General features: G+C 50.4%; 2 protein-coding genes across 5 annotated transcripts; one reads left to right on the top strand and one right to left on the bottom strand.

The window, feature by feature from the left end:
• Positions 1–453: 453 nt before the first annotated feature.
• LOC100077552 (TERF2 interacting protein) lies at positions 454–9427 on the bottom strand. 3 transcript variants are annotated; one of them, XM_029075005.2, is made up of 4 exons: positions 9347–9427; positions 6030–6732; positions 3541–3674; positions 454–2641 (listed from the first exon to the last, which is right to left on the bottom strand). In XM_029075005.2, the coding sequence occupies exons 2-4, from the start codon at positions 6718–6720 to the stop codon at positions 2150–2152; spliced, it is 1317 nt and encodes a 438-aa protein (XP_028930838.1). In that variant the 5' UTR covers positions 6721–6732; positions 9347–9427; the 3' UTR covers positions 454–2149. The 3 variants fall into 3 exon arrangements, with proteins under 3 accessions (XP_028930838.1, XP_028930839.1, XP_001508762.2); XM_029075006.2 differs by lacking the exon at positions 9347–9427 and adding an exon at positions 9313–9343; XM_001508712.5 differs by lacking the exon at positions 9347–9427 and adding an exon at positions 9237–9293.
• An 80-nt stretch (positions 9428–9507) lies between these two features.
• Positions 9508–26486, top strand: KARS1 (lysyl-tRNA synthetase 1). 2 transcript variants are annotated; one of them, XM_001508633.4, is made up of 15 exons: positions 9532–9613; positions 14887–15066; positions 17748–17898; positions 19195–19360; positions 19805–19898; positions 20412–20598; positions 20800–20925; positions 21413–21532; positions 22076–22238; positions 22351–22524; positions 22691–22776; positions 23406–23491; positions 24295–24421; positions 25072–25215; positions 26181–26486. In XM_001508633.4, exons 2-15 carry the CDS (start codon positions 14921–14923, stop codon positions 26277–26279), a joined length of 1869 nt encoding a protein of 622 aa, XP_001508683.2. In that variant the 5' UTR covers positions 9532–9613; positions 14887–14920; the 3' UTR covers positions 26280–26486. The 2 variants fall into 2 exon arrangements, with proteins under 2 accessions (XP_028930836.1, XP_001508683.2); XM_029075003.2 differs by lacking the exon at positions 14887–15066 and having other exon boundaries at positions 9508–9613.
• The last annotated feature ends 575 nt before the right edge of the window (positions 26487–27061 follow it).

Here is a 27061-nt window from a genome sequence, read left to right as displayed (position 1 = left end):
AACCTGTGTACGCTGTATCTACCCCAGCGCTTAGAACAGTGCTCTGCATATAGTAAGTGTTTAACAAATACCAACATTATTATTATTATATTAGGCCGTGAGCTCCTTGTGGGCAGTGAATGTGTCTGTCAGTTGTTATATTGCACTCTCCCAAGCGCTAAGTACAGTGCTTTGCACACAGTAAGCGCTTGATAAACACAACTGAAGGAATGAATGCAGCTACTATTACTGGGAGGTGATCTGGCGGCCCCTGCTTAATAAACACTGGCCTGGAGGAAGCACGATTGCTCTCGAGACTTTAAGGTCTCGAAGAGATGCATTTTAATCAGACCGGGGATATCCCCCGGACCTGATTATCTTGGATCTACCCAGCACGCGGTACAGTGTTTGCCACATAGCAAATGATCGCCCGAATAAAACTGCCAGAAAACGACCAACTCCTGAGGCAAAGTCCAGCATAAACCAATAATTAATAGGAATAATCCCCGGCAGAGGGAAGCAGCAGAAGCTTCTTGAAAGCAGGGATCGTGTCTACTACCGCACACTCCCTCGGGATTATTACAGGAAGTGCTCTCCCCGGAGTCAGCACTCAAACACCAACTGACCGATCAATAACAGATGGCACATAAACCAAGAGACTTTGCCCAATCATCAGATCTATAAGATAACATTTAGTACTAAGCGTCCGTTACAGAGATGAGGGGTTTGGGGTTCTTAGGAAGAAAAGCGGCAGGTCTGCGGGGCTCAGGCATCTACACCTCCCTCCTCCCGCCTGTCCCAGGCCAAGACGGGCAGGGAGACGGTGTTACCGAGCATTTACGAGTCTGGGATTGAGCGTGGCTCGACACCCGGTGAATTGACAAGACGCGTTCTTGGCGGGCGGATGGATCTGACGTCGGCTTCCACAGGACCCGCCTCTCCAACAGGTTCGTCGCAGCGCTCCCTTCCCCTGGTTTCCCGGCCCTGGCCGTCGCTACTGGGGGATGAGGAGAGTCTCTATTCCTGTCCGTTCCGCCCTCATTGTTGGGGAGGGAGGGGGGTGCATCTCCTGGCTCTTCCCCAGTTTTCCAAAAGGAAGTTTTTAGCAGTCCTAAGGGACAACTGGCCTACCCCTACCTTCCCAGAGCAGCAGAAGGAACCATTTAAACAGCACTGCCTTCCTCTTTGTCGGCCTTTGCTCTCATTAATAGGGTGAAGTTGCCGTAAATTGCTCAGCGGGTGGGGGGTCCTCTCCACCTAGTTTTATGGCAGTCTTCTTCGGTTCACCCCAACCTGCTTGACGGGGATGAACTGCAGGTAACTCAGCAGTGACGGCGAGAGATGGCCACGGTCAAGATCTGTTGGGTGCAGGCCCACCCGCCTACGTGTTCCTGGGGCCCTTCTGAGTCCCTAACGCTCTGTTGGTAAAGGGAGTTTCCCAGGGGGAGAGAGGAAAGGGGAGAGGTTCACACCCTTGAAATGGGCAGCTGGCAGCCAATCTGGAAACTTCTCCAGCCAACGTCCCGTTATGTGACCTGCAGCCGGTCCGACGCCGGCTACGTTTTCACGGTACAGCCCACGTTGAGCCCGGGTCCGGATCCCACCTCCCCAGCCACCCCCCTCCCCGCCCGAAAGTCCAAGCCGGGTCCGGGGAACAAAGTTAGGCCCGGATTCAGCCGGGACCGGGACGGAGGCCGAGGCGCACTCCTCCAGTGCCGGTTCCTCCTCTGCGGAGCAGTGACGCACGCACGGTTCTAACACACGCGGGGTTCTGTTCTCTCGGGGCGGGGAGGGGGAGTGCCGGGATCTGTAGCCTCTACAGCCAGCGGGGGCGGCCGCTTCGGCCTGAAAGCATCGCACGGCTGCCGTGCCCCGCTTCGACCTAGTCCTACGTGGAAATGGGATAGAGGGGAGTAGGGCACGGGATACTGAGGGGGGTGGGAGGCCCAGGAGGGGACCCAAGCTGGTCATCCGGAGCCAGGCCTGGCCCAGGAGTCAGTTGGATCCAAGCCTGGCCCGCAGAAGGTGGCTCTACGGTAGCTTCCCGAAGCCCCATTTAGCCACCTTCCGCCAGGCCGTGATATCTGTCTCGTACTCCCCTCGAGGGCCACCCCCCCACCCCGATCTTTCCCCATCACTCCCCGTGATTGTTTGAGGGAACTTGTTGCTCTCAGCTATTTCGGAACTCAATCCTCCTGGCTACGTTCTGAGCCCCGAATTTTTGGATCAGCTTGTTCCGGTCATTCTCGTCGTGGCCCTGTAAATCCACGTCATCCTGCCGGCTCCAGATAGGGTAGCCGTCGGCCCGCCGCCCGGTCCGCAGGAAGGCGCAGGTGGAGGCCAGTTCTCCGCTGTTCTTCAGGAAGGCCTGCGTGACCGTCGACAGGTCCAAGTTGAATTCCTCCATGAGATGCTGGATGGCTCGGATGGCAGCTCCCACCTCGGGGGGACTCAGGGCAGGGCTTGAAGGCCCCTCTTCGGCTTGAAGCAGGCTCTCCTCCACCACCGCCGTGGCGGTGCTGGTGGCCTCCTCCTCCTCCTCCGGGGCCCCGGCCTTCTCCGGGACCTCCTTCTGCCCCGGGCCCGGGTTTTCAGAGCTGGCGTTGGCATCGGGGCCCCCCTTTATCAGGCTTTCATCAAGGTCGGGGGTGGAATCATCAACCTAGGGAGAGTAAGCGTTAAGGTTACGTTCTCCTTGAGAAGCAGTACGGCCCAGTGGAAAGAGCCCGGGCCTGACAGTGGGAAGGACATGGGTTCTAATCCTACCTCCGCCACCTTTCTGCTGGGTGACCTGGGCCAAATCCCAGCGTGGCTCAGTGGAAAGAGCGCGGGCTTGGGAGTCAGAGGTCACGGGTTCTAATCCCGGCTCCGCCGCTGGTCAGCTGTGTGACCTCGGGCAAGTCACTTAACTTTTCTGTGCCTCGGTTACCTCATCCGTCAAATGGGGATTAAAACTGTGAGCCTCACGTGGGACAACCTGATCACCTTGTATCCCCCAGCGCTTAGAACAGTGCTTTGCACATAGTAAGCGCTTAACAAATACCACAATTTATTTTATTTTCTCTGAGCCTCACGTCTCTCAACTGTAAAATGGGGATTAAGACTGTCAGCCCCATGTGGGACATGGACTGCATCTAACCTGATTATCTTGCATCTACCCCAGCGCTTAGTACAGGGCCTGGCACATAGTAAGCACTTTACAAATACCACAGAAAAAAAAGTCCGTCCAAGAGGCCTTCCCCAGTTGAACCCTCTTTTCCCCGGCCCCCTCGCCCTTCTACAATGCCTGGGAACTTGGACCTGCGACTTCTGGGCACTTAATACTGACCCCACCCTCGGCCCCACAGCATTTACGGACCTATCCACAATTTATTGATATTAAAAGTCCGTCTCCCCCGCTAGACGTAAGCTCGCCGTGGGCACGGAACGTTTCTACCGACTCTTTTGAATGGTACACTCCCAAGTTCAGTGCTCATCGCCAATAAATACCAAGGACTGAGTGATTTAGAGAGTCACGCCACACGACCTCCTCTCCGCCTGGTTTCAACAGCCCGAACGCACCTCGGTTTCCTCAAATTCCCGGTTGGCCTCTTGGAAAATGCTGCCTTCCGTTGGGCCATTGCCCTGCGCCGGTGGCTCTGGAACCTCCTTCTGCGGGGGGCCCGCGGGGGCAGAAGCCTTCTTCTTCAGCGGCTCTGCAAAACAAATGGACAGTCACCCCCCGCATCACCTTCTAGCTCAACCTGGGGCCAGCCGGCTCCCGGAAGGGACGGTGCACAATTTCCCCGTTTCAGAGCCCAAGACAACCGAATTCCGACCCAGCCGAGGGGCGGGTTTACCCTCGGGATCGGAATCGCTAACAGGAACCACTGCTTTCGATTCATCAGCCCCATCCTCGTCATCAGGGAAGCGGAGTGGAAGCAGAGCCGGGTTTAGAACTCGGGCCCTCTGACTCTCAGGCCTCTGCTCTTTCCGTTAAACCTTGCTCTTATCCATATGCCCAAAGGAAAAACACAACCCTCTACATCCAAGCCAAAGGCTGAAAAACGCCTCTTCGGTCTGGCTTTGAAAAATAAAAGCTAAACGTAGGCAGCAGCAGCGAAGGATCTAAACCTTCCCCCACAGAGACTTGGAAGTTTTCAATTGATCCTACGCTAAAGCAACAAATCTGGAATTCTTTTTTCCTTTTAAAAAGGTCTAATTCCTGGCGAGGGGGGGGTCCTACTCAAATGTAGATGACAATTATCCACGGCAGCAGCAGAACGCCATGTCCTTTATAAACAAAACCCCAGACAGATATACCGCTCAAAACCTCGGTTTCTGGTGTAGGGTTGGTTTACCGCATCTTCCTTACACTGATTGCTAAACGGTAGTTGAAAGAATTCTTGGGTTTTTGACTTCCTCTGCCTGCCACCTGCTGGCATTGTCCAAGTGCAGCTAGCAGAGCTAAACCATCTCTTGTCACGGGGTGGGCGGGAGAGGAGGAGCAAGGAGACAAAATCAGTCCTTCGGCCCACGGGCGGTCCCGCTACTGACAAACCCCAGGCCCAGAGCCCCTGCGCTCAGGGCTGAAATGGCAACTGGACTGGATTCAAACATCCAAAACCACAAAAAAACACCACAAAGGAACCCACTCGTGGGTAAAATAAGGGCTCGGTTTGAGGATATCGCCGTCGACGAGAATGAAAATGCCAGTTCTAACTGAAGGTCAGGCCACTAGTCGGGTGACTGGATGTGATTTCTGAACATATCTGACCTTAATCTTTTTAAAGCAAGACAGGAACTGACCTCAGGGAAACTCCACCCCACCTACTTGTTCTTTGTGTTGGCTTAGTGGCTCTTCCCCTTCTGAGATGCCTCTCCAGAGTGATCGAGGAGAGAGTTCCTAGAAACCTGGAGTTGTTCATACAGAGATCCTGGAGGCCAAAAGGTGCTGGTGGGAAGGGGTCAGGAATTACAGAGGATGACTTTGGGGATCAGGAGAGAGCCTTAGAAGGACGGATGGGATCGGGTTTGGGGGAAAGAGGAGGGGAAACGGTCGCAGGGCAGGGGTCAGTGCCTTTTTCTGTGTGCACAAGAGTAAAACAAAACTGAAACCGTTGAGCAGTCGATGGGCAAAGTGCCAAATTATGCCCCTCTCCCCACCAATGTGGCACGTGGAATGAATCTGGAGATCTCTCCACCCGCCTCAGCGCCAGCAGGAATTATTGGGCTTAGAGGACTTGGTACCACGGGCATTTACCCATCTCTGGTGACTGGTGGTTGGGGGAGAGAAAGCGAGAGAACTGAATTCATATATGCTGGTTTTCTTCCTCCTCTACTATCACTTAACTTGGCCTCTTCCCTAGAGCTTTCCTGTTCGTCTCTTAGCCCGCCCGTGGCCACTATGAACACACCCCACAGCCGACCCCGTGGTGGGTCAGCAGTCTCGTTCTTCGCACGGTTTGGCTGGCCTGCTTTGGGGCCGTCGCTGCTTACCCTGAGGCGGTGGTCTGCGCAAGGGGAAAGGGCTGGGCTCACCTTACACTGTGGTGAGACATGGAGCCTCCATCTTCGTTCCCCCTCGGCCCCTCTCCGGCTCAAGGGGAGGGAGGCAACCTACCTACTTCCTGCCCGATTTCCTGCCTCGCTTTTCTTTGCGGAGATAAAGTTAACGGCATCCCCCTCGTGGGACCAAGACCACCGGTGCTCGAGAGTCACATTTGGTTCCCACAAGAGCCAGACGTGGCTCACGAGTCACAGGTTCTCGACCCCTCTTGTGGAAGGAAGGAGCCGGGGCTCACAGCTCTCTTGGGCTAAAAGAGGACAATGCAGGGACCTGGAAACCCTGGAGAATACGGCATAGGGAAAGTTGGGCTGTGGATCAGGAAATGGGGAAAAATGTAAGTTTCAAAAGTGCAACTGAGCCATCTGGCAAAAAGATTTTAGAAATCAAGCAGAGGCCAAAAGAGTCTCCCAGCCCACACACATGAAGACGGCAAATCGTCGACAGGACCCTGGCTGGGGTACGATTTCTGCCGCATTACTGGCTCTGCATAGCTGGTCCTTACCACCGTCTGCAGCCACCGTCTCCTCGGCTTTCCTCTTGAGCTTCTCGTTCGCGGGGACGACAGAGCTGTCCCCTAGGAGGTACTTGTGCTCTTGGCCTTTCAGATGCTTCACGTATCGGTCCTTCATGGATTGCCACGAATGCTGGGTCAAGGCGATCTTCTCCATCGCTTTCCAGATGGTGGTGCCGGTGATCGAACTCGGAGATTTGGCGTTCTCCTTCACGTAGGTCAAGATGGCCGTGTCCTCGGCGTCGGTGAAGGGGATGCGCCCGCTGAGGGGAACCGAACGAGTGGATCCTGGCTCTGGGGAACCGCTGGCCTGGCTGCTCTGCCCAGCTTTGGGGTTTTCTGGCACTTTGGCAACTTTGCCAGCGGCCGCCTTACCCAACCTGTACTTCTCCAAGTCCAGCCTCTCGTTCTTCTCCACGCAGTCGGTGATATACTGGGTGGAGATGAACTCCCCGGAGGCTTCCGCCATCGGTTCCCCTGGTTGGGCCAGGGCTACCGCCCCGGGTTCTTGCACGCGGCACAGAGTCCCCCCTCCGTGAAGGATGAGGGTGGAAAGTCGGCGCTTCGTGGGCCCGGGGCGCACGTAGAAGGAGATGGAGGTGCCATCTTCTTGGAGGAACAGGGTCCTGGAATGGGTTGGGCTATTTGGGTCTTTCCCCACATCCAGGCCTTCGACTGCCATGCTGGGTAGTACCTAAATAAGAGGAAAAAATTAAGCAGAGAGGCAAAATCTGGCCGGAGGATTTTCTCATACTAATCACCCAAGGGGTCCGATTGGAAATACAAAGAGAGGCAGAGACGATCAATCTGTCGATCGCATTTATTGAGCACTTACTATGTGCAGGGCACTGTACTAAGCTCTTGGGAGAGTACAAGAGAATTAGGGGACACGTCCCCTGCCCCATCACAAGCTGCCAGGCTAGAAAGGGTCCTCTCTCCTAAGCAGTGGGCAAAGTAGAAGGTTGTCCAAAGCCTATTACCAATATTAATAATAATAATGTTGGTATTTAAGCGCTTACTATGTGCAGAGCACTGTCCTAAGTGCTGGGGGAGATACAGGGTCGTCAGGTTGTCCCACGTGAGGCTCACAGTTAATCCCCATTTTACAGATGAGGTCACTGAGGCACAGAGAAGTGAAGTGACTTGCCCACCGTCCACAGCTGACAAGTGGCAGAGCTGGGATATTAGGGGTGGGAGGTGTGGGTGGGTGTATGTGTGTTTAAACATGACCACGCATTTCCCACCTGTCCAGGCATTAAGCATCCTCCAAGAGCTGGTTGGTTTAACAGATCCATCAATAGTATTTATTCCCTTATTCGTTCATGCATTCAATTGTATTTAATTGTACTTATTGAGCACTTACTGTGTGCAAAGCGATATACTAAGGGCTTGGGAGAGTACATTCTAACAACAAACGGCCACGTTCCCTGCCCACAGTCCAGATAGCCCAAATTCCTATCCACATATGCAGCAGTGAATGAGTTGGAGTTGCTAAGCAGGTGGGAGATTGGCTGGGGAACTGAAGTCGTGTTACTGCTCCATTTTGTCTTCTCTATGAATTTACTGCTTGGGAGGAACATCAAAGTGAAAACTGGGGAAATTTCAGTTCTTGGTTTGCTCGTTTCTCTGCCAAAAGCAGGATAAACCTGGGCCTATGTAATTAATATACATTAATCACAGACATCAATATACAAAAATAAATGATGGAGATATATATATATCTGTAATTTATATGTACATATCTATATCTATAGATACATGCATATATCTATAGAGAGAGATATATATATCTATATAGAGACATAGCTCTATACATCTATATATCTATATATATATATATATATCTATATATATCTCTATATACATAGAGATATATCTCCATACATCTATATACACATATAGATATATAGAGATCTATCTATATATATACACACACACATACAAATAGATATCTATATCTATATCTATCTATCTAGATCTCTACATATCTATATATGTACATAGATATATGGAGATCTCTCTCTATATCTATACATAGATATATATCTATAGAGAGAGATCTCCATATATCTATATTTATATACATAGATATCTATACACATAACATAGATATATATCTATATATATATAGATCTCTATATATCTATATATAGATCTCTCTCTCTCTCTCTAGATCTCTATATATGTATACAGATATATAGAGACCTCTATATATCTATACATACATAGATACATATCTATATAGAGAGATCTCTATGTACATATAGAGAGATCTATATACTTAGATAGATATCTAGATATATAGAGATCTCTCTATACATCTATACATACATAGATATCTATATATAGAGATCTCCATACACCTATATACATATAAAGAGATCTATATACATAGATAGCGAGAGAGAGCTCTATCTATATACATATAGAGAGAGATCTATATCCTTAGATATATATACATAGATATAGAGAGAGATCTCTCTATCTCTCTCTCTATGTACATACATCTAGAGAGATCTCTATAGAGAGATATATAGATAGAGCTCTATCTCTATCTACAGAGACCTCTCTAGATGTATAATAATAATGTTGGTATTTGTTAAGCGCTTACTATGTGCCGAGCACTGTTCTAAGCGCTGGGGTGGACACAGGGGAATCAGGTAGTCCCCCGTGGGGCTCCCAGTCTTCATCCCCATTTTCCAGATGAGGGAACTGAGGCCCAGAGAAGTAATAATAATGTTGGTATTTGTTAAGCGCTTACTATGTGCCGAGCACTGTTCTAAGCGCTGGGGTGGACACAGGGGAAGCAGGTTGTTCCCCCGTGGGGCTCCCAGTCTTCACCCCCATCTTCCAGATGAGGGAACTGAGGCCCAGAGAAGTGAAGTGACTCGCCCACAGTCACACAGCTGACAGGTGGCAGAGCCCGGGATTCGAACCCACGACCTCTGACTCCAAAGCCCGGGCTCCTTCCACCGAGCCACGCTGCAGAGACCTCTCTCTGTATATACAGCTAGAGAGGTGTCTAGAGATAGAGAGATTCTATAGCCAGAGAGAGCTACATCTCTATGCGTCTGAGCAGGGGGAGGCCAAGCAACGGTCCGAGGCCTAGTTATTGCCAAGGGGCCCCGTGCCGTTGGGTGTCCGAGCCCCAACCGACCCCGGAACACTAAGCCCACCCCGCCGCCGAGCACCACCCACCGGCCCCGGCCCCAGGGAGACGCTCCGGTTTTGGGGCCCGGTGCTGCCTTCAATTGTTCCCGGGCCCAGCACTCACAACCGCGCTCCGCCCCCGGGGGGGCCGCGCTCACCTCCCGCCGCTCTCCCCCTCCGCTACTGTCGCCCTCCGCCGCCGGGGAGCAGTCGAGCGGCGCCGGCTAGAGCGCCCCCCCCGGCCGCCGCCGCGCGTGCGCGGGAGGGGAACACCGGAAGCGGCGCCGGAAGGGGCGGGGCTAACGGCGAGTGGCCCCGGAAGCCCCCCCCTTCCCTTTTCCTCTTCCCGGCCCCGCCGGCAGCATGGCGGCCGTGCGAGGGGAGGCGCTGCCCGACGACGGCGGCCCAGCGAAGCTGAGCAAGAAGTAAGCGGCCAAGGGCGGCGGGGGACGAGGGGGCCGCCAGCCGGACCGGGCCTCCCCGGGCCGCTCCGATGGAGGGCCGGGCTCCCGCCTCCTCGGGGCTCGCCGGCGCCCCCCGCCGGCGCCGCCGGGAACTGCGGCCCCCGGGACCATAATGCTGATGAGGCTATCTGTTAAAAATTATAATAATAGGGATGCTACTTATTAAGCGCTTACTGTGTGCGAAGCCCTCTTCTGAGGCCCAGAGAATAATAAGAATGATGGTATTTGTTATGCGCTTACTATGGGCCAAGGACTGTTCTAAGCGCTGGGGGGGGGATCCAAGGTGATCGGGGGGGCCCACGTGGGGCTCACAGTCTTCATCCCCATTTGAATAATAATAATAATGGTGGTATTTGTTAAGCGCTTACTATGGGCAAAGCACTGTTCTGAGGCTCAGAGAATAATAATAAGAGTAATGGCATTTGTTAAGCGCTTACTATGTGGCTAGCACTGTTCTAAGCGTTGGGGGGGGGGATACAGAGTGATCAGGGGGTCCCACGTGGGACTCACAGTCTTCATCCCCATTTGAATAATAATAATAATGGTGGTATTTGTTAAGCGCTTACTATGGTCAAGGACTCTTCTGAGGCTCAGAGAATAATAATAAGAATAATGGCATTTGTTAAGCGCTTACTATGTGGCTAGCACTGTTCTAAGCGCTGGGGGGGATACAAGGTAATCAGGGGGTCCCACGTGGGGCTCACAGTCTTCATCCCCATTTTAATAATAATAATAATGTTGATATTTGTTAAGTGCTTACTATGGGCAAAGCACTGTTCTAAGCGCTGGGGGGGGGTACAAGGTGATCAGGGGGTCCCACGTGGGGCTCACAGTCTTCATCCCCATTTTACAGATGAGGCAACTGAGGTCCAGGGATTATTAATAATAATGATGGTATTTGTGAAGCGCTTACTATGCGCAGAGCACTGTACTAAGCTCTGGAATAGATACAGGGTTATCGGGGGTCCCCCATGGTGCTCACAGTCTTCATCTTCATTTGACAGATGAGGTCTCTGAGGCCCAGAGAATAATAGTAATAGTGGTATTTGTTCAGCGCTTACTATGTGCGAAGCACTGTTCTAAGCGCTGGGGGGGATACAAGGTGATCAGGTTGTCCCGTGTGGGGCTCCTCGTCATCATTCCCATTTGACAGATGAGGTCACTGAGGCCCAGAGAATAATAATAAGAATGATGGTATTTAAGCACTTACTATGTGCAAAGCACTCTTCTGAGAGCTGGGGGGGATACAAGGTGATCAGGGGGTCCCCCGTGCGTCTCACAGTCTTCCTCATCTCCATTTGACAGATGAGGTTACTGAGGCCCACAGAATAATAATAACGCTGGTATTTATTAAGCACTTACTATGTGCAAAAGCACTGTTCTGAGCACTGGGGGGATACAGGGTTGTCCCACATGGGGCTCACAGTCTTCATCTCCATTTGACAGATGAGGTCACTGAGGCCAGAGAAGTGAAGTGACTCGCCCAAAGTCACACAGCTGACAAGCGGCAGAGTCGGAATTAGAACCCATGACCTCTGCCTCCCAAGCCCGGCTTCTTTCCACTGAGCCACGCTGCTTCTCTAGCGCTTACCCTGTATCTACCCCAGTGCTTAGAACAGTGCTTGGCATGTAATAAGCCTTTAACAAATACCATCATCGTTACTATTCCTAAGTGCCTGGGTGGATACGGGGTGGATTTGAGAGACAGAGGGTGTGGGTTCTAATCCTGCCTCCGCCACTTGTCTGCTGTGGGACCTTGGGCAAGTCACGTAGCTTCTCTTTGCCTCAGTGACCTCACCTGTAAAAGGGGGATTAAGACTGTGAGTCCCATGTGGGACAACCTGATTACCTTGTATATACCCCAGCGCTTAGAAGTGTTTGGCACATAGTAAGGGCATAACGAATACCAGCATCATTATTATTATACGAGCAAATCTGGTTGGGCCCACTCCCTTGTGCCACGTGGGGCTCACAAGCCTCAATCCCCATTTCCCAGATGAGGGAACTGAGGCCCAGAGAAGTGAAGTGACTCGCCTAAGGTCTCCCAGCAGACGAGTGGAGGAGGCGGGATTAGAACCCGTGACCTTCTGACTCCCAGGCACCGGGACCTGCCGCGGCCCCCGGACGATCGGACTCTCCTTTTGGGGAAGGGAGACTGTGAGCTCGTCGCGGCCCAGGAATGTGCCTGTTGGTTGTTATAGTGTACTTTCCCAAGCGCTTAGCACAGTACTTTGCGCACAGTAAATACTCTGTGTGCAGAGTCTTATATTAAGCGCTTGGAAAGTACAACTTATCAACAGAGACGGTCCCTGCCCACAGCGGGCTCACAGTCTAGAAGTGGGGGAGACAGACGTCCAAACAAATGAACAGGCATCAATAGCAGCAATATAAATAGATACAATTATAGATCTATATACATCAAAACAGTTAAAGAGGCATTAATATAAATAGAATTATAGATATGTGTACACAATACTATTGAATTACTTATTGAATTATAAAATACTATTGAATACATGAGTGCTGCGGGGAGGGGGGTAGAGCAAAGGGAGCAAGTCGGGGCGATGGGATGGGGAAGGGAGCTGAGGAAAGGGGGGGGCTCAGACTGGGAATGCCGCCCGGGGACCCCACCCATCCCAAAGGCATCCCTGCTGTTGCCCCTACTTAAGAGGAATGGGGCAGGAGGCAGAGGAAACCCCCCCCCCCCACCTCCCTTTCCAGCTCCTCCACCTGTCACCCACCTGTTCGGCCCGAACGGCGGCCCTGGTGGGGGCTTCCACGAGACCACTGGGCTTCGCTTGGCTCAAGCAGCTCATTAAAGAAACTCTTCACCGCTCAGTGTGAGCAGGGAACTTGTCTGCTTAACTCCGTTGGAAGGGACAACGCTTCGTTTCCTTTAAATTTTTCGACTGTGATAGCATATAAGCACTAACTTGGTGCAAAGCACTGTACCGACAGCTGGGAAAAAGACACAGGTGGGAATTTAAAAGCACTTGTGTTTAACTCTACTGATTGGGCGCTAAACCCAGACTTCACGGAGGACGCCTTCGATTCGGCCAAACAAATCAGAGAGGCACAAATTCATGCTAAGAACTGGTGAGTGTGTAATACGTTGAAGTCCAAGGAAATACCTTTAGCGCATGAGAGGGGTTAATCATTGATCAGATATTTTAATCTGTATGTATATTTTAGTACATTCGCTGTGTTTGGCAGTCTTATCTCCCTGGCTAGGTAGCTTTTAAGGGAAGGACCTTATAACACCTAGTAGATACTGTGGCTTGCGCCCTGTGGACGCAACTAAGATTTGGATTGACGAGAAAAGCTGACGGTTTCCTCCTCTATCACTTTGCCATACTGCAGGGATGTTAGTATTTCTTGATTATGTCAAGTTTAAGTTTAACCTTAGGCCTGAGGTTGGGAATTGGCGCAACCCTGTAGTCAAATGCGTCAAAGTATTGTAGAGGAGCGTCGGACATTATGGTGGACAACAGGGTCGTATAATGGGACTCAAAGAAGAAGCGATGCTAGTGACGGGTGATTTATAGAACCATTTTTTTGTTGTTGTACCTTCTGCTCTCGCTCCATGAGAAGGACTCAGCTCTAGGGGCGAAGGGAAGGGTGGGGTGTGTGACTGGGAAGTGGAGGTTACTCAGGACAAATCCTTGAGATTTTAGGGATGCGGTTGCTAAAATAAGTTAGGAATCTCCGCCCCAGGCTATTAGAGAAAACATAAGAAGAAAACTTTCCGGCCTGATTAAAATCCCAGTCTGTTGATCTGCTTGACCCATTCTGCTCTGAATTCTTATCCAGTCCCTGCCCAAAGACCTGAATTAAGAGTCTGGGTTAGGTCTGGTTAGTCCTGATATAATAATAATTATGGTACTTGGTAAATGCTTACTATGTGCCAAGCCCTGTTCTAAGCACTGGTGTAGATACAAGTTAATCAGGTTGAATAGTCCCTGTCCCACATGGGGTTCACATTCTTAATCCCCATTTTCTAGATGAGGTAAATGAGGCCCAGAGAAGTTAAGTGACTTGCCCTAGGTCACACAGTAGACGTGGAGGAGCCGGAATTAGAACCCAGGTCCTTCTGACTCCCAGGCCCGGACTTTATCCACAAAACCACACTGCTTCCCCACGTTGGAGTGGGACCCTTCAGGCTACAGGTCAGAGTTACAAGTGGGAATTTGAGGCAGCCCCATGGGCTGGTTTGGGGGAATTGTTTGTGTTCAGCTGGCCAAAACAGGGCAGGGTTTGAACTGGACTCCCCAGCTGCCTCTTCCGTGTTGGGTGAAAGTTTTCTTAAATGTAGCGTCCGTATAGCAGGTCATTTTTCAAGGTCCTCTATCTTGGAGAAGAGAAAGTGATCTCAGAAAACCATTCCACACAGTACCTGAGACACTGAACTGGATCCTCATTCTTCTCTCATTCTGATCCCCAGATCTAACGGAATTGGCATTTGGTGACATTTATCTGTCTCTTTCGAAATTTTCATAAAGTGGCATCATTATTGCCTTCTACGGTATTACTCAGTTCCTCAAAGTCCCGTAATAATTCTGAGAGTACTTAGGGAGTCCTTAGAGCATGAAAAGGACCTGGTCTCTGCTCAGGGAACCGCAAGCCCAGACTCCAAGGGATTCATTTCTCTCTGAGTATCCTTTCAAACCCAGAGGCTTAGAGAGTTCCTGAAATGCTCTTTTCCTCTTGTTTACTTGAGCTAAAACATACCTAAACTCTCCTGTCTAGTCTTAGCATTAGTCAATAAGGTTATTTTTTTTTGTCCCCAGTTTTCCATCTCCAGAGCAAATCCCAAAGAAGGATCAGTTTGAGTTTTTATCCCTCTTTCCCCATTGCCTTCTTTCCTTTTCTTGGGAGTTCAGTCATTGGAAAGCCAGGGTTTTCCTGCATCTTTCCCAGGGAGCATTTCTAATTGTTTTCCTAGGACTTTTTAATTCTAAAGGAAGGACATTTTGTAATGTCTCTTTGTGAGCTAGTTGACTGTTGAACTTTGGCCCCTAATCAGCAAGGCGACCTGCTTCTGTTGCTCTCTACCTCAGTGTTTAGTATAGTGCTTGGCACATAGTAAGCACTTAGCAAAATGCTGTTATTTTTATTATGACTTGCGATTCCTTGAGCCACTAGGATTGAGCCCCTCCTCCTCGCTCACTCTGAGTGTATTGGCCTTGCAGACTCCCTCTCTTCTTCTGACCTGATGTCTCTGTGTTTCCCGTTAGGTGCTGGTAATCACTAGTGGCGTGGTGCTCTGCCATGTTGCCGTCAGCAGCCTTTAAACTTGTTAGGGGGCACATTCGCCAAGCCTGCTGGCTACAGTGGGGTCAGAAGGAGCTGAGGCTGGGCCACCTGGCTCCTTTCACAGCGCTTCACAAGGACAAGCCTCTTTCTGATAAAAGAAGGTTGGTTCTCATTGCCTTCTTTTCTGCCCTGTGAGCAAAACTAGGCAGGCCCTGGTCAAGTTGTGAAACACAAAATCGCCGTTTCTAGCACGTTCTTTTGTCATCCCCAGAATGCCTTCTCCCCTCAACTCCCACTGTGGGGAGACCAGCGGGGTTTGTAGTGGAGTCTTGCCTGGGTTAGTAGCCAGCACCTGTTTTGGTTAGGGGAGGAGGTGCGGGTGGACGGGGAAGTTTTGGTGTTTTTGATTCCACGATAGGGAAGTTGACTGATTTTTCCTTCATTGGAAGTAGGAGAATCATGTCAGCTGTCCCTGGCAATCAGGTAATCCTGCCTCCTGGTCTAACCCTCTCTGCCCTTTGCCCCCTCCCTAATCTCCAGCAATCGCTGTTTTCAAAATTGTTTTCCCCATGACCCCCAGCTCTGTGCACACACCCTAAAGTCTTCCCTCTCCTCCCTTGCCGAGCACGGCTTATTCAGTTTTTTGGGGTTTTTTTAACCACCCCAGACATGAAGTGGGTTTTTTATTTTTTAAAAAGTGCGGAAAGTAGTACCTTGCTAGGGGAGGTGAGGAGAAGCTGCCAGGTTGGGGGTGCTGAATTCAGGGATGCGGGGTGGGGGGCTTCAAGGGAGGGGAGATGATAGAATTTCCCGAACGGCAGGCAGAGTTATCGGGGAGAGTCGGCGTGCTTTTTACTTCCGATGAAATAAAAGTTGGGCCTGCTATCGCACCCCCGTTCCTTCTTCCTGAACTGGGGCCGGGCTTCTCGAGTGTGATTTGCTTTTGGTCTGTCAGCTTTGGTGAATGCAAACAGATGTAAACTGTACAGTCCCGGCCCTCAAGGAGGTTACAATCTAATGGGGGAGTTGGCACAATCGAGTACCAGTAGGAGAAAGGGAATGGAAAGATGAGTAGAAGAATAAGTTAAGTGCTTAACTAGAGTATATAAATTGATAGACACCAAAGTGCTACAGGTATAGTCGGGGAGGGAATGACCTGAGGAGAAGAAAGATTAATCGGGAAAGCCTCCCAATAGAGGTGGGATTTTAGAAGCGCTCTGAAGCTGGGAAGAGCCGTACTCTGGTGGATTTGAAAGGGGAAGACTTTCCCGGCAGGTGGGAGGATGTGTGGAAGATGTTGGAGGCCGGAGAGTGGAGCGTGAGGCCCAATAAGATGGTGGACCTGGAAAGGGTGAAGACCTTGAGCTGGGCTGTTGTGGGAAGATGTGGGTGAGAGGGAGAGAGCTGATTGATGTTGAGTGGTTTCTGTTTGATGCAGAGAGGAATGGATAACCACTGGAAGTGTTTCAAGAGTGGAGATACCTGTGCAAAGCATCATTTTAGAAAAATGACCCAATCAGCAGAGAGAAGAATAGCTGGAGACTGGGAGATCAGTGAGGAGATTGATGGTGTAGCCTAATGAAGCAATGACAAGTGGTTAAAGAAGGAAAGACAGTAGGTTTTAGTGGCAGAGATGTCTCAGAGGAAGGAAGAGGATGGAAACCACCCTTCAGTAGGGCAGGAAGGGCATTGGAAGAGAGTAAGCCAGGGCAGAGGTGTGTACAATCCATATATGAGGAGTTTGGGCAGGAACGGGAGGATGGAGTTGAGGCAGTAGCTTGTAGGAACCAGAAACGGTTTTGTAGTTTTGTTTTTTAGCATAGGGAAGACTTGAGTGTGTGACAGTGGAGGGGAAGGAACCATTTGAAAATGAGTGATTCTTGGTCTTTTTATTTCTAGTCCTGAAACTGGGGTATTGGGAAATGTTTAAGGTGTATTTTAATTTGAATTTGAAGAAGTGTTTCTGGCTGGCAGAATAGTTCCTTATTTTGACATTCTTAAGAACAGTAAGTCCTCAAAATTCTCATTGTTTTAAAATACAGCATTAAGATGTTTTTGGTGTTTTGTTTTTCAGAGTTGGGGGAGGCAGGGTATCTCGGCTGATGGCTGATGAGCACAGTTCCTAACAAGGGGAGGGGGGTAGTCCGAGAGAGCAAGTGTCTGGGCTAGTGCCAAGGGCTGTTCACCAGGCAGGCAGCCGGTTCGAACCATTTGGGTGGTGGGGACTAGTCAGTCCTGCCTGGCTTCTTGGGGGAAGAGGGAGCAAAATGGATGAGGGACTTTAAGTGTCTACTAACCCTGCTCTATTAGACTCTCCCACATCCTTATTACAATGTTCTGCACATGGTAGGCACTCATGATGATGATGAAAGCCCTTAGAACATATCCATGCTGATTGCTAGAATATTTTTTGCCATCTATGGTGTTCAGATTCATCGACGGCTTTTCCTTCCACTGGCTTCTGGGGGTGTTTGGGTGTGTTTCCATTGGCTTCTTAGGTGCTGGGAGTGGAGGGAGAGGGCTGAGAGAAAAAAATCTTGTCGTAGGATCCACACTGCTTGTTGCTTGGCTTTTTGAGGTGCATTTTATGTCCTTTCTTCGTGGAATTTCTGGTATTGTATAAGTTGGCAGAGTGGAAAGGGAGAAAGGGACCGGATGGGAGAAGTGCTGAGGAGCAACAGAAGCTTGTTTCCTAGTGGGGTGTTGGTCTACGATGGAAAGGGAGGGAGCAAAATGGAGTGGGGCTGAGCATTTCTCAGAGGCTCCTGGGTCCGTGGCCAGAGGCAGGGTGAAGAGGTCCCAAAGGAAACGCTCCACATTCTTTTCTTCTTTCCTTTCACAGTGAGCTGAAGAGACGCTTGAAGGCAGAGAAGAAAGTAGCCGAGAAGGAAGCGAAGCAGAAGGAGCTTAGTGAGAAGCAGCTGAACCAGGCCCCCGTTGCCAACCACACAGCTGACAATGGCGTGGACACTGATGAGAACCTGGACCCAAATGTGAGGTGCCCCCCCCCCCATATCACATCATCCGCCCCCCCGAGCCCTGGTCCTCTTCATTTATCTTCTCCCCGTTCTGGAAGCTGACGCTCATTTGGCTGCGCGTGGTTCATCAGGATCATTGATGTGGAAATTCCTGATTGGCTTGGACTGTCCCAGGGGCCTTCTGGGCTGGGTGGAAGCATGAACCTCACTTCCTACTAGGAAGTGCTGCTCTTCATGTCCTGACCAAAGTCTGAGACCCAAGATTTAACAGTCATCATAATAATGAATAATTAGGGTATTTGTTAAGGTGCTTACTATGTACTAAGCAGTGTAAGTGCTGGGGGGGGTCCCTGTGCCAGGTTGCTTAATTCAGATAACATGAGTCACCATTACCAAGTGGAGCTCAAGGACCCTTGGGCATCTAATGGGGTTTATGCCGCCTTCAGAGCCAGAAGATGAGTGGGAGCTGGAACAGGTGGAGGAAAGATGACTGGAAGAGATGAGAAGGAGAGGTGGTGTGTTGTCTTTATTTAGGAGATTGAAAGGAAGGGGATGACCTCCTGGGTAAAGAAATAAACACTGGCTGAGGGGTGTGAAGGGAGGGAAAACACAAGTCTAAAACTAGGGCCCAACTCAGCATCAGGTCTCTAGTAGACACACTCAATAAATATTGATTGACTGACTTCTGTAGCCAAAAACAAGGCCCTGAAGTTTAAACGGATGCCTAGAAAGGTACCCAATAATGGGAAAAATGGACCGACTGCTTGCTTAGGTTCTGTTATGTTCCCCACATGGGGCGGTCACGTCCAACTGCAGGTGAGGAGAATGGCCGACAAACGAGGCCTTCCTGTGCTGGCCAAGAGGGAAAGGATGGGTTCGGAGGCTCCACGGCTCATGTCCGGCTAAATCTGATGTTTCTCCAAAGGTCTTTGGCAACTCAAGTGAGTTGCCTTGTAGGGCGAAGCCCCTCTGATTTAGTGGGTCAGAGTGGGAGCTTGTAAACTTTTAGTCCAGTCCTTCTAGACTGTTAAGATACTTGTGGGCAACTATCGTGTCTACCAACTATATTATAATGTACTCTTTCCAAGTGCTGAGCACAGGGCTCGGCACAGAGTAAGCATTCGATACAAGTGTTTGATTCTGGATCTAGCCTCCTGCATGTTTGCTGATGTGGTAAATGACCTTATCCTTCCTTTAAGCTGGATCGAAAAATTTTCTCGGTGAGCTTCTGGGGTCTTTAATATAACTCTTAATACAGCTTTTCCACTCAACGCATCCCCTCCTCTCCCTCTTTCTAACCCCGAATGACAGCAATATTTCAAGATCCGTAGTCAAGCAGTGCAACAGCTGAAGAGCACCGGGGAAGACCCGTACCCACACAAATTTCACGTGGACATCTCCCTCACCCATTTCATCGAGCAGTACAGTCACCTGCAGGTTGGAGAACATCTAAGTGATGTCACTGTGAATGTAGCAGGTAGGATCCTTCCCTTGATCAAGAAAGACCCAGTTGCCAGGGATCTCCCTGATTCATTATAAAGCAAGTTTGAACATCTCTACGAGAATAGGTCATGCTAGCGGGTAGGGATGCTACAACCCGGGATCCGGTCCATGGGGGATGTCAAAGCAACCTTTGCACCGCAGGGTACCAAGAGATCGAAACAAATGTCGCGTGACCCAGATCTCCTAGTTTCTGCGCTCTTACTAATAGGGGTCTTCTCCTTAATGGGAACTTGTAACCTCAGGACAGGTAGTCCAGGATGGGGGGGAATCCTAAAATGTCAGAGTAGTAGGTGGGATTGCTCTGGGCGTCAGATTGGAGGCATGGCTGTTGCTTCCTGAGCAGAGTCACTCTTCGGATTAGTGAGCCGCCTTAGCTCAGGCGAACAGCGGCCAGAGTTGTCTGCGCTTTTGTTTCCAGGCCGGATCCATGCGAAACGGGCTTCTGGGGGAAAGCTCATCTTCTATGATCTTCGAGGAGAAGGAGTCAAGCTGCAAGTCATGGCCAATTCTAGGTGAGGAGAATGGCCAGTGGGGTGGGGAAGGAGTGGGGGAGCTTTCCTTTGCTGACTCAGGGGCCCTGTGGCTTGGGTCTTCCCATCCGTAATGTAGAAGGCTGAGGTGTACTGAGTTAACTTCCTGTAGGGTCCCTTGAGCCCTTTACTACTCTGGAATTGTCTACAAGGCCTGGGGTGGTAACACCTTCCTCCAGAACTGATGGGCAGCAGGGCTAAACCCTGCTATTTTTGCATCTGTAGGTCTGGTCACTACACATGCCTTCCTCCCCTTCCCACTAAACAGTCTGAGGAGAGTTGTACTCCCATACTAAGACCAGCCCTCTTCCCTTCCCTCACCATCACACCCCACATCCCAGCTCTCCCTCTCCTCTTTATTACATACTTGCCATAATCAGGTTGCTGCTGTTGATGATTATATGCCGAGTTCATCTTTCCCCCCGGCTTTCTGTCTTGCTTCCTCCCACTCACGCTCTTTCCCTTCCCTCTCCTTATTTCTTCCCTTTCTCTCAGGAATTACAAGTCCGAGGAAGAATTTTTCCACATCAATAACAAACTGCGAAGGGGAGACATTATTGGGGTCCGGGGGAATCCCGGGAAGACCAAGAAGGGAGAGCTGAGCATCATTCCCCATGAGATCGTGTTGCTGTCTCCGTGTCTCCACATGTTGCCTCACCTTCACTTTGGCCTCAAAGACAAGGTGAGCTCTCAGCACCTCCATCCTGGGAGTGGAACTTAACTATAATATATTCCGAGCTCAGCACCATTCTGTCTTAATAAACTCCAGCGCATGGTAGCATTTGGGTTTTCTACCCTGGCTCTCATACGTTTTTCCTCTTGCGATGACAGATTTCAGTTGCTAATGTCTCTGTGTCTTGGATTTTGTTTTTCTTAATTAAAGGAAACTCGGTTTCGTCAGAGATACCTGGACTTGATCCTGAATGACTTTGTGAGGCAGAAGTTTATCACCCGCTCCAAAATCATTACGTATTTACGAAGTTTCCTGGACGAGTTGGGATTCTTGGAGGTGATGATGAATTCTTTCTTGGTATTGCTCAGGACAAAATTAACGCTCAGTATTTTCCACGGCCCAATCTGGGTTGATGCCCTCAGTTCTAGTTCCCCTCCCCTAGCTCGGGTTTCCCCGTGGCTCTTCGTTGCCCTGTCCGGGGTGGTCTCCGGAGTGGCATCTATGTGAGGGGGGACCGGATGGGTCCCTTGCATACAGTAAGCACTCAATAAATACCATCGATTGATTTGAGTTTTAGTGTGTCAGGATGTTCTCCTTGGTATGCAGACAGTTCTTTTTAACAGGTGGTGATAAGCACAGACCCCTGAGAAAGCTAAACTGTTGCACTAACTTGGACTGAAGAAGTTCATCTAATCTAACCCATAGCACTAGCATCTCACCCCAGGTAGCAGCAAGCTAAGAATAATTATCCAAACTAAGACTCGTCGTCACTGGCCCCTGGGGTCAACTGGGCACTGAGTGTCTTCCCCTCTCTCTCCCCCAGATCGAAACCCCCATGATGAACGTCATCCCGGGAGGAGCCGTGGCCAAGCCCTTCATCACTTACCACAATGAGCTGGACATGAACTTGTACATGAGAATTGCTCCTGAGCTCTATCACAAAGTAAGATTGGATGTTCCGCCAGGCGCCTTTGTCCCTTAGGGAAAGAAAGGTCTGGCTAAAGTTGGGTGGAGACATCCGGGTGAAAAGGAATTTTAGCTTGGTTGGAGGAGATCTTGAAAGTGGGAGAGAGGGGTCAAAAACGGTGCGTGAGTGAACTCTTCATTTTGTGGGGTAGGAGAATGGTAATGTGCTGTTAACCATCTTTTACCGATGGGTTTAAAGTCTTTTTCTGGGGAGTATGGATCTCGCGCCGTTCCACCCTGAATTTTTCTCTCAATCCCCCAAGTGCCGGTGCGTGCGTATTCAGTCATCACCTCGGATTTGGTCTGGCTTTTTCATCTGTTTTGGGAGAGAGGATTCTTTCTAACAACAGCGGGTAACGTCCCCTGCCACCTGCTTACCTCCCAGGGATCTATGAGCATTAAAACACTACAGATTCTCTTTAAACTTCGTAAAACCCGGGTGGGTTTGGGCCCGCAGAGCTCTAGCAGTGTTTATCGAGCAGGGCTGTAAGTGACCAAGGCTGGGTTTCTTGGGGTTTAGATGCTGGTGGTCGGCGGCATCGACCGAGTGTATGAAATCGGGCGTCAGTTCCGGAACGAAGGGATCGATCTGACTCATAATCCGGAGTTCACGACCTGTGAGTTCTACATGGCGTACGCGGACTACAACGACCTCATGGAGATCACCGAGAAGATGCTCTCAGGTGACTTCTCCGTCTTTCCTCTGACGTTTGCCCCCACGTACTTGTGGGCAGCCCCGGGAGGAGGATTGCAGAGTTTGGCGGCTCCCTTCTGAGTGGCAGGTTTCTCCCGCAGGAATGGTGAAGCACATTAGAGGAAGTTACAAAATCGCCTATCACCCAGATGGGCCAGAGGGCCAGGCCTTCGAGATTGACTTCACCCCGCCCTTCCGGAGAATCAGCATGGTGGAAGAGCTGGAGAAGGCTCTGGGAGTGAAACTGCCTGCCACCAATCTCTTTGAAACTGAAGGTAGAGACTCTGCTGCTCCAGATCGTGCCCTTGTTTCCCCTTGGCCATCTAGTCGGGGACTGCATCGGTTTTCCGGCACCCCATCCCCTCACTGCCACTGCCAGCGTCGTGGGGCGTCAGCAACCGCTGTGCCCCCTGCCCTAACTTTGAACATTTTTGCAAACAGAAACCCGCAAGATTCTCGATGACATCTGTGTGGCAAAAGGTATTGAATGCCCCGCTCCCCGGACTACAGCACGGCTCCTTGACAAGGCAAGTAGACGACGAGGAGCAGCGAGGCCTGGTGGGAGTCCGAGGACCTGGATTCTAATCCTGGTTCTGCCACTTGTCTGCTCTGTGACTTTGGGCAGATCATTTAACTTACGTACCTCAGTTACCTCATCCGTAAAACGGGGATTAAAACTGCGAGCTCCACGTGGGACGTGGATTGTCTCCAACCTGGGTAGCTTGTAGCTACCCCAGTGCTTAGTATAGTGCCTGGCACTTAGTATACACTTAACAAAGACCATTTTTAAAAAAAGGCAAGTGACTGGTTTTCTCAACTCCCTCCTGACCATCTCCTCTGTTCCTATGAGGATGAAAGTCACCGAGTGGAAGAACCGGCCTAAAACACTTGAGACGAATCAGGAGCCGGGGAGATGGAATCGAACAGACTGACCTCTCGAGAGTCTGTGAGCCCCGTGTGGGACAGGGACTGTGTCTAACCTAATTAACTTGTATCTACAGTGGCACTTAGAACAATGTTTGACATATAGTAAGCACTTAACAAATAGCACACATACACAAAAAAGCTTGATTTGGCGGCCTTCTCTTAGGCAATGGCTGAGCCTGGGAAAGCACAAATCAGACCAGGTCTAAATTCTGCCCTGTTTCCTTGCCAGCTTGTGGGCGAGTTCCTGGAAGTGACATGCATCAACCCAACATTCATCTGTGACCACCCACAGATCATGAGTCCCTTGGCCAAGTGGTAAGCTGTCTCTTATTTGTTTCAGAATTAAGCCATCCATTCCTTCCCCCCCCCCCCCCCCCCCCCCCGACCTTTGACCGTAACCATGCCTGGAAATTTGATGCTGAGCTTCTTAGTTCAGGTAGATTTTACCTTCCACCTTCCAGAGTCAGGTCACCTAAAAGATCTATCACTTCTGGAAGTCCTGAAAGTTCAAGTCTCCTTCCCATGCAGAACCCCTCCCAACTTCCTAATATTAGAAACCAGATATAGCCTCAGGAATAGCTAATAGTCCTTATTATTCCTCAAAAACCTCCAGTGGTTGCCCATCTACCTCCACATCAAATAGAAACTCCTTACCATTGGCTTTAAGGCATGCAAATCAGCTCTCCCTCTTCCTGCCTCACCTAGCTGATCTTGTTCAACCCATCCTGCTAACTTGGCCCTTCTAACGACAACCGGCTCGCTGTACGTCGATCCGGTCCGACCCCTTGCCCACATCCTTCTGGCCTGGAACGCCCATCTTTTCCCCCAACACTCTCCCAGCGTTACCGGGATCACATCGCCAAGAGGTCCTTCCCAACTAATCCTCATTTTCCCTCCTCCCGCTCCGTTCTGTATCACGGATGCACTTGGATCTGCAGACCTTAAGCATTTGCTGTTAATCCCACTGTCAGCCCACAGCACTTAAGTACGATAGCCGTAAGTTATTTTAATGTCGGTCTCCTGGCCCTGGCCCTCCAGGGGCTCCCAATCTCAGTCGGGGCTCACAGGAGGATCACCGAGTCATGGAGCCCGTGCACTGACCCTGTGTCTCCACCCAGGCACCGCTCAAAGGCAGGTCTGACAGAACGCTTCGAACTGTTCGTCATGAAGAAGGAAGTGTGCAATGCCTACACCGAGCTGAACGATCCAGTGCGACAGCGGCAGCTCTTTGAAGACCAGGCTAAGGTAGGCAGGGACTCTGAACCGAGGGGTGAGTTCACGGACCAGACAGAGGTCCCTCCAGACCCCAGCTCGGGACCCGGTTCTCGGGTTGGCTCCTCGGAAAGCAGCACGTCTTAGTGGAACGAACCCAGTCTTGGGAGTCAGAGGTCGTCGATTCTAATCCTGCCTCTGCCACGTGTTAGCTGGGTGACGTCGGGCAAGTCGCTTAACTTCTCTGTGCCCCACTTTATCTCATCTGTAAAATGGGGATTAAGACCATGAGCCCCCACGTGGGACCACCTGATAACCTTGTATCTCCCCCGGGGCTTAGAACAGTGCTTGGCACGTAGCGCTTAACAAATACCGTTATGAGTATTGTGGTTATTATTAGATGATGTTGAGGGCGTGACCTCTGGGAGTCGTGAGCTTGCTCCTGAGAGTTAGTGCGTGCTACGGTGCAGGCTCCGATAGACGGGCTTTAACGGACTAGGTGGCCGATGAAACTGATCTCCAAGAAACGAGTCTGGAGATGCTTCAGAGAGAGAGAGAGAGAGAGAGATCGTATAGGTTCTAGTTGCCAGTGTAGGGGCACGGCCACTCGTGGACCCTGAATGTGCGGCACTGCCCGTGTTCTCATGAAATAACTTCCCCTTTGTTCTCTGTCCTCCGACTAGGCTAAGGCCGCAGGTGACGACGAGGCCATGTTCATAGATGACAATTTCTGCACCGCACTGGAGTACGGACTGCCCCCCACAGCCGGCTGGGGAATGGGCATCGATCGCCTCACCATGTTCCTCACCGACTCCAATAATATTAAGGTAAATAGCTGCCGGCCTTCCGTGCCACAGAGCCAGGTGGTCCGGAATAAAACGCCCACCTGGTTTCTCTCTTCGAAGGGGAGAGAAGCCGCGTGGCCTAGTCGCTAGGGCAGGGGCCTGGGAGTCACAAGGACCCGCGTTCTAGGCCTGGCTCTGCCACTTGTCCGCTGGGTGACCTTGGGCAAGTGTCTTAACGTCTCTGTGCCTCACTTATCTGTAAAAATGGGGATTAGGACGGTGAACCTCATGTGGGACGTGGGCCGTGTCCAACCCGAGAAGCTTGTACCCACCCCAGCGCTTAGAACAGAGCGTGGCTTATAATCAACACTTAAGAAATACCATAAAACAAAAAGAAGCAAGAATGTCACATGGAAACTCGATGGAGGAGGAATTCAAATTCTACTGCTTTTGGTAGTGAAGAGTCAGGAGTTAGAACAGAGCATGAAAAACAAGTCTGCGCCCCCCCCCCCCCCCAATCTCTTCATCTTGTTCCTTACTTAGAAGGATTAGTGTGGCTCAGTGGAAAGAGCCCGGGCTTGGGAGTCAGAGGTCATGGGTTCGAATGCCGGCTCTGCCACTTGTCAGCTATGTGACTGGGGGCAAGTCACTTCACTTCTCTGTGCCTCAGTGACCTCATCTGTAAAATGGGGATGAAGACTGTGAGCCTCATGTGGGACAATCTGATTAGCCTATATCTACCCCAGCGCTTAGAACAGTGCTCCGCACATAGTAAGCGCTTAACAAATACCAACATTATTATTATTATTATTTTTATTATTAAGGATATGGAGGTGGGAAAAAAGCCAGCCTCAGGCTGTTTGGTGTTTATGCCCATCCACCTTGTGCCACATGAAAGCCTTTGCTTTTGTCTCTCAAGAAGAAAAAGAAACCTGAGTGAAGCGGTGTCCAAAACGTTGTCTCCGGGTTGTTCCTTGGTTTTACTGGGAATCCTTTTTCCCTTGTAGGAAGTACTTCTCTTTCCTGCCATGAAACCTGAAGACAAGAAGGATAATCCAGCCAACCCCAGTTCCTCTGAAGATACCGGGCCTGGCACTTCTGTCTAAAAAGGAAAAAAAAAAAGGAGACTTCCAAGCAGTGAGATTTGGACATCTTTTCTGACTTTTATAAGGTCAGAATCAGAAGGGAAAACACAGATACTGCAGATTTTGATCTATTTGACTACTGTGATCGAACTGTCCAGTGCTGGACTAGGAAAGGACAGTTGTAATTACTTTGTACTGTTGTCACCAAATAAATCATTGGTCTCTTTTCCTGTTGGCATTTCTTTCTTCTCTTACCTCTTGGAGTTCAGGCATCGCCCAGCCTGCCAGTCAAGCGAATCTAGCTGGGCTCTCTATCCTGCAGTCTTAATGCCTCTCAGTACAGTTGAAGAGGAACAGCTTTAGTTCTCGGGTGGGGAAGGAAGGTCTAGAAAAGTTGGCACCTGCTGAATCTATGTGCGGTCGGGGCCTTCCTATTTTCAGGTGGTGAAGTCTTGGAAATTATAGATCCCCTGTGACCTTGTGCTGCATTCCCTTCAAATGGCGGGGGCAATATTGTCTAAAAACTGTACATTACGAAAAATCTGCATTGTAGGACACAGGCCTTGATCAACGCTGCATGCTTTCCCCAGCCACTTCTTCCAACACTGCATCGCGCCCTACCCAGACGCATGTTGTCAGAAGAGCGTTCCTTAGTTCCCCGGTGGCATTCTGTCAATCAGTGGTATTCATTAAATGCTTACTATTTGCACAGGACTGTTCTAAGCCCTTGGGAAAGTAAACATTTGGCAGACAAGGAGCTTATAGTCTACAGGGGATATTCAAAAAACAAAAGCGTGCAGTAT

The sequence above is a fragment of the Ornithorhynchus anatinus genome, chromosome 11, assembly GCF_004115215.2.
Source record: "Ornithorhynchus anatinus isolate Pmale09 chromosome 11, mOrnAna1.pri.v4, whole genome shotgun sequence".
NCBI lineage: Eukaryota > Metazoa > Chordata > Mammalia > Monotremata > Ornithorhynchidae > Ornithorhynchus > Ornithorhynchus anatinus.
The sequence above is the reverse complement of the archived record's forward strand: the minus strand, read 5'-3'. Positions and strand labels throughout refer to the sequence as shown.

Bases quoted from the DNA above. Each gene is read 5' to 3' on its own strand.
- LOC100077552 (XM_029075005.2), bottom strand. From the start codon at position 6,720: ATGGCAGTCGAAGGCCTGGATGTGGGGAAAGACCCAAATAGCCCAACC. The intron at 3,675-6,029 runs GTAAGGACCAGC...TTTGTTTTGCAG, and splicing joins GACGGTGGCTGCAGACGGTG to AGCCGCTGAAGAAGAAGGCT. The intron at 2,642-3,540 runs GTGCGTTCGGGC...TACTCTCCCTAG, and splicing joins GGGAATTTGAGGAAACCGAG to GTTGATGATTCCACCCCCGA.
- KARS1 (XM_001508633.4), top strand. From the start codon at position 14,921: ATGTTGCCGTCAGCAGCCTTTAAACTTGTTAGGGGGCACATTCGCCAA. The intron at 17,899-19,194 runs GTGAGGTGCCCC...CCCGAATGACAG, and splicing joins ATGAGAACCTGGACCCAAAT to CAATATTTCAAGATCCGTAG. The intron at 25,216-26,180 runs GTAAATAGCTGC...TTTCCCTTGTAG, and splicing joins CCGACTCCAATAATATTAAG to GAAGTACTTCTCTTTCCTGC.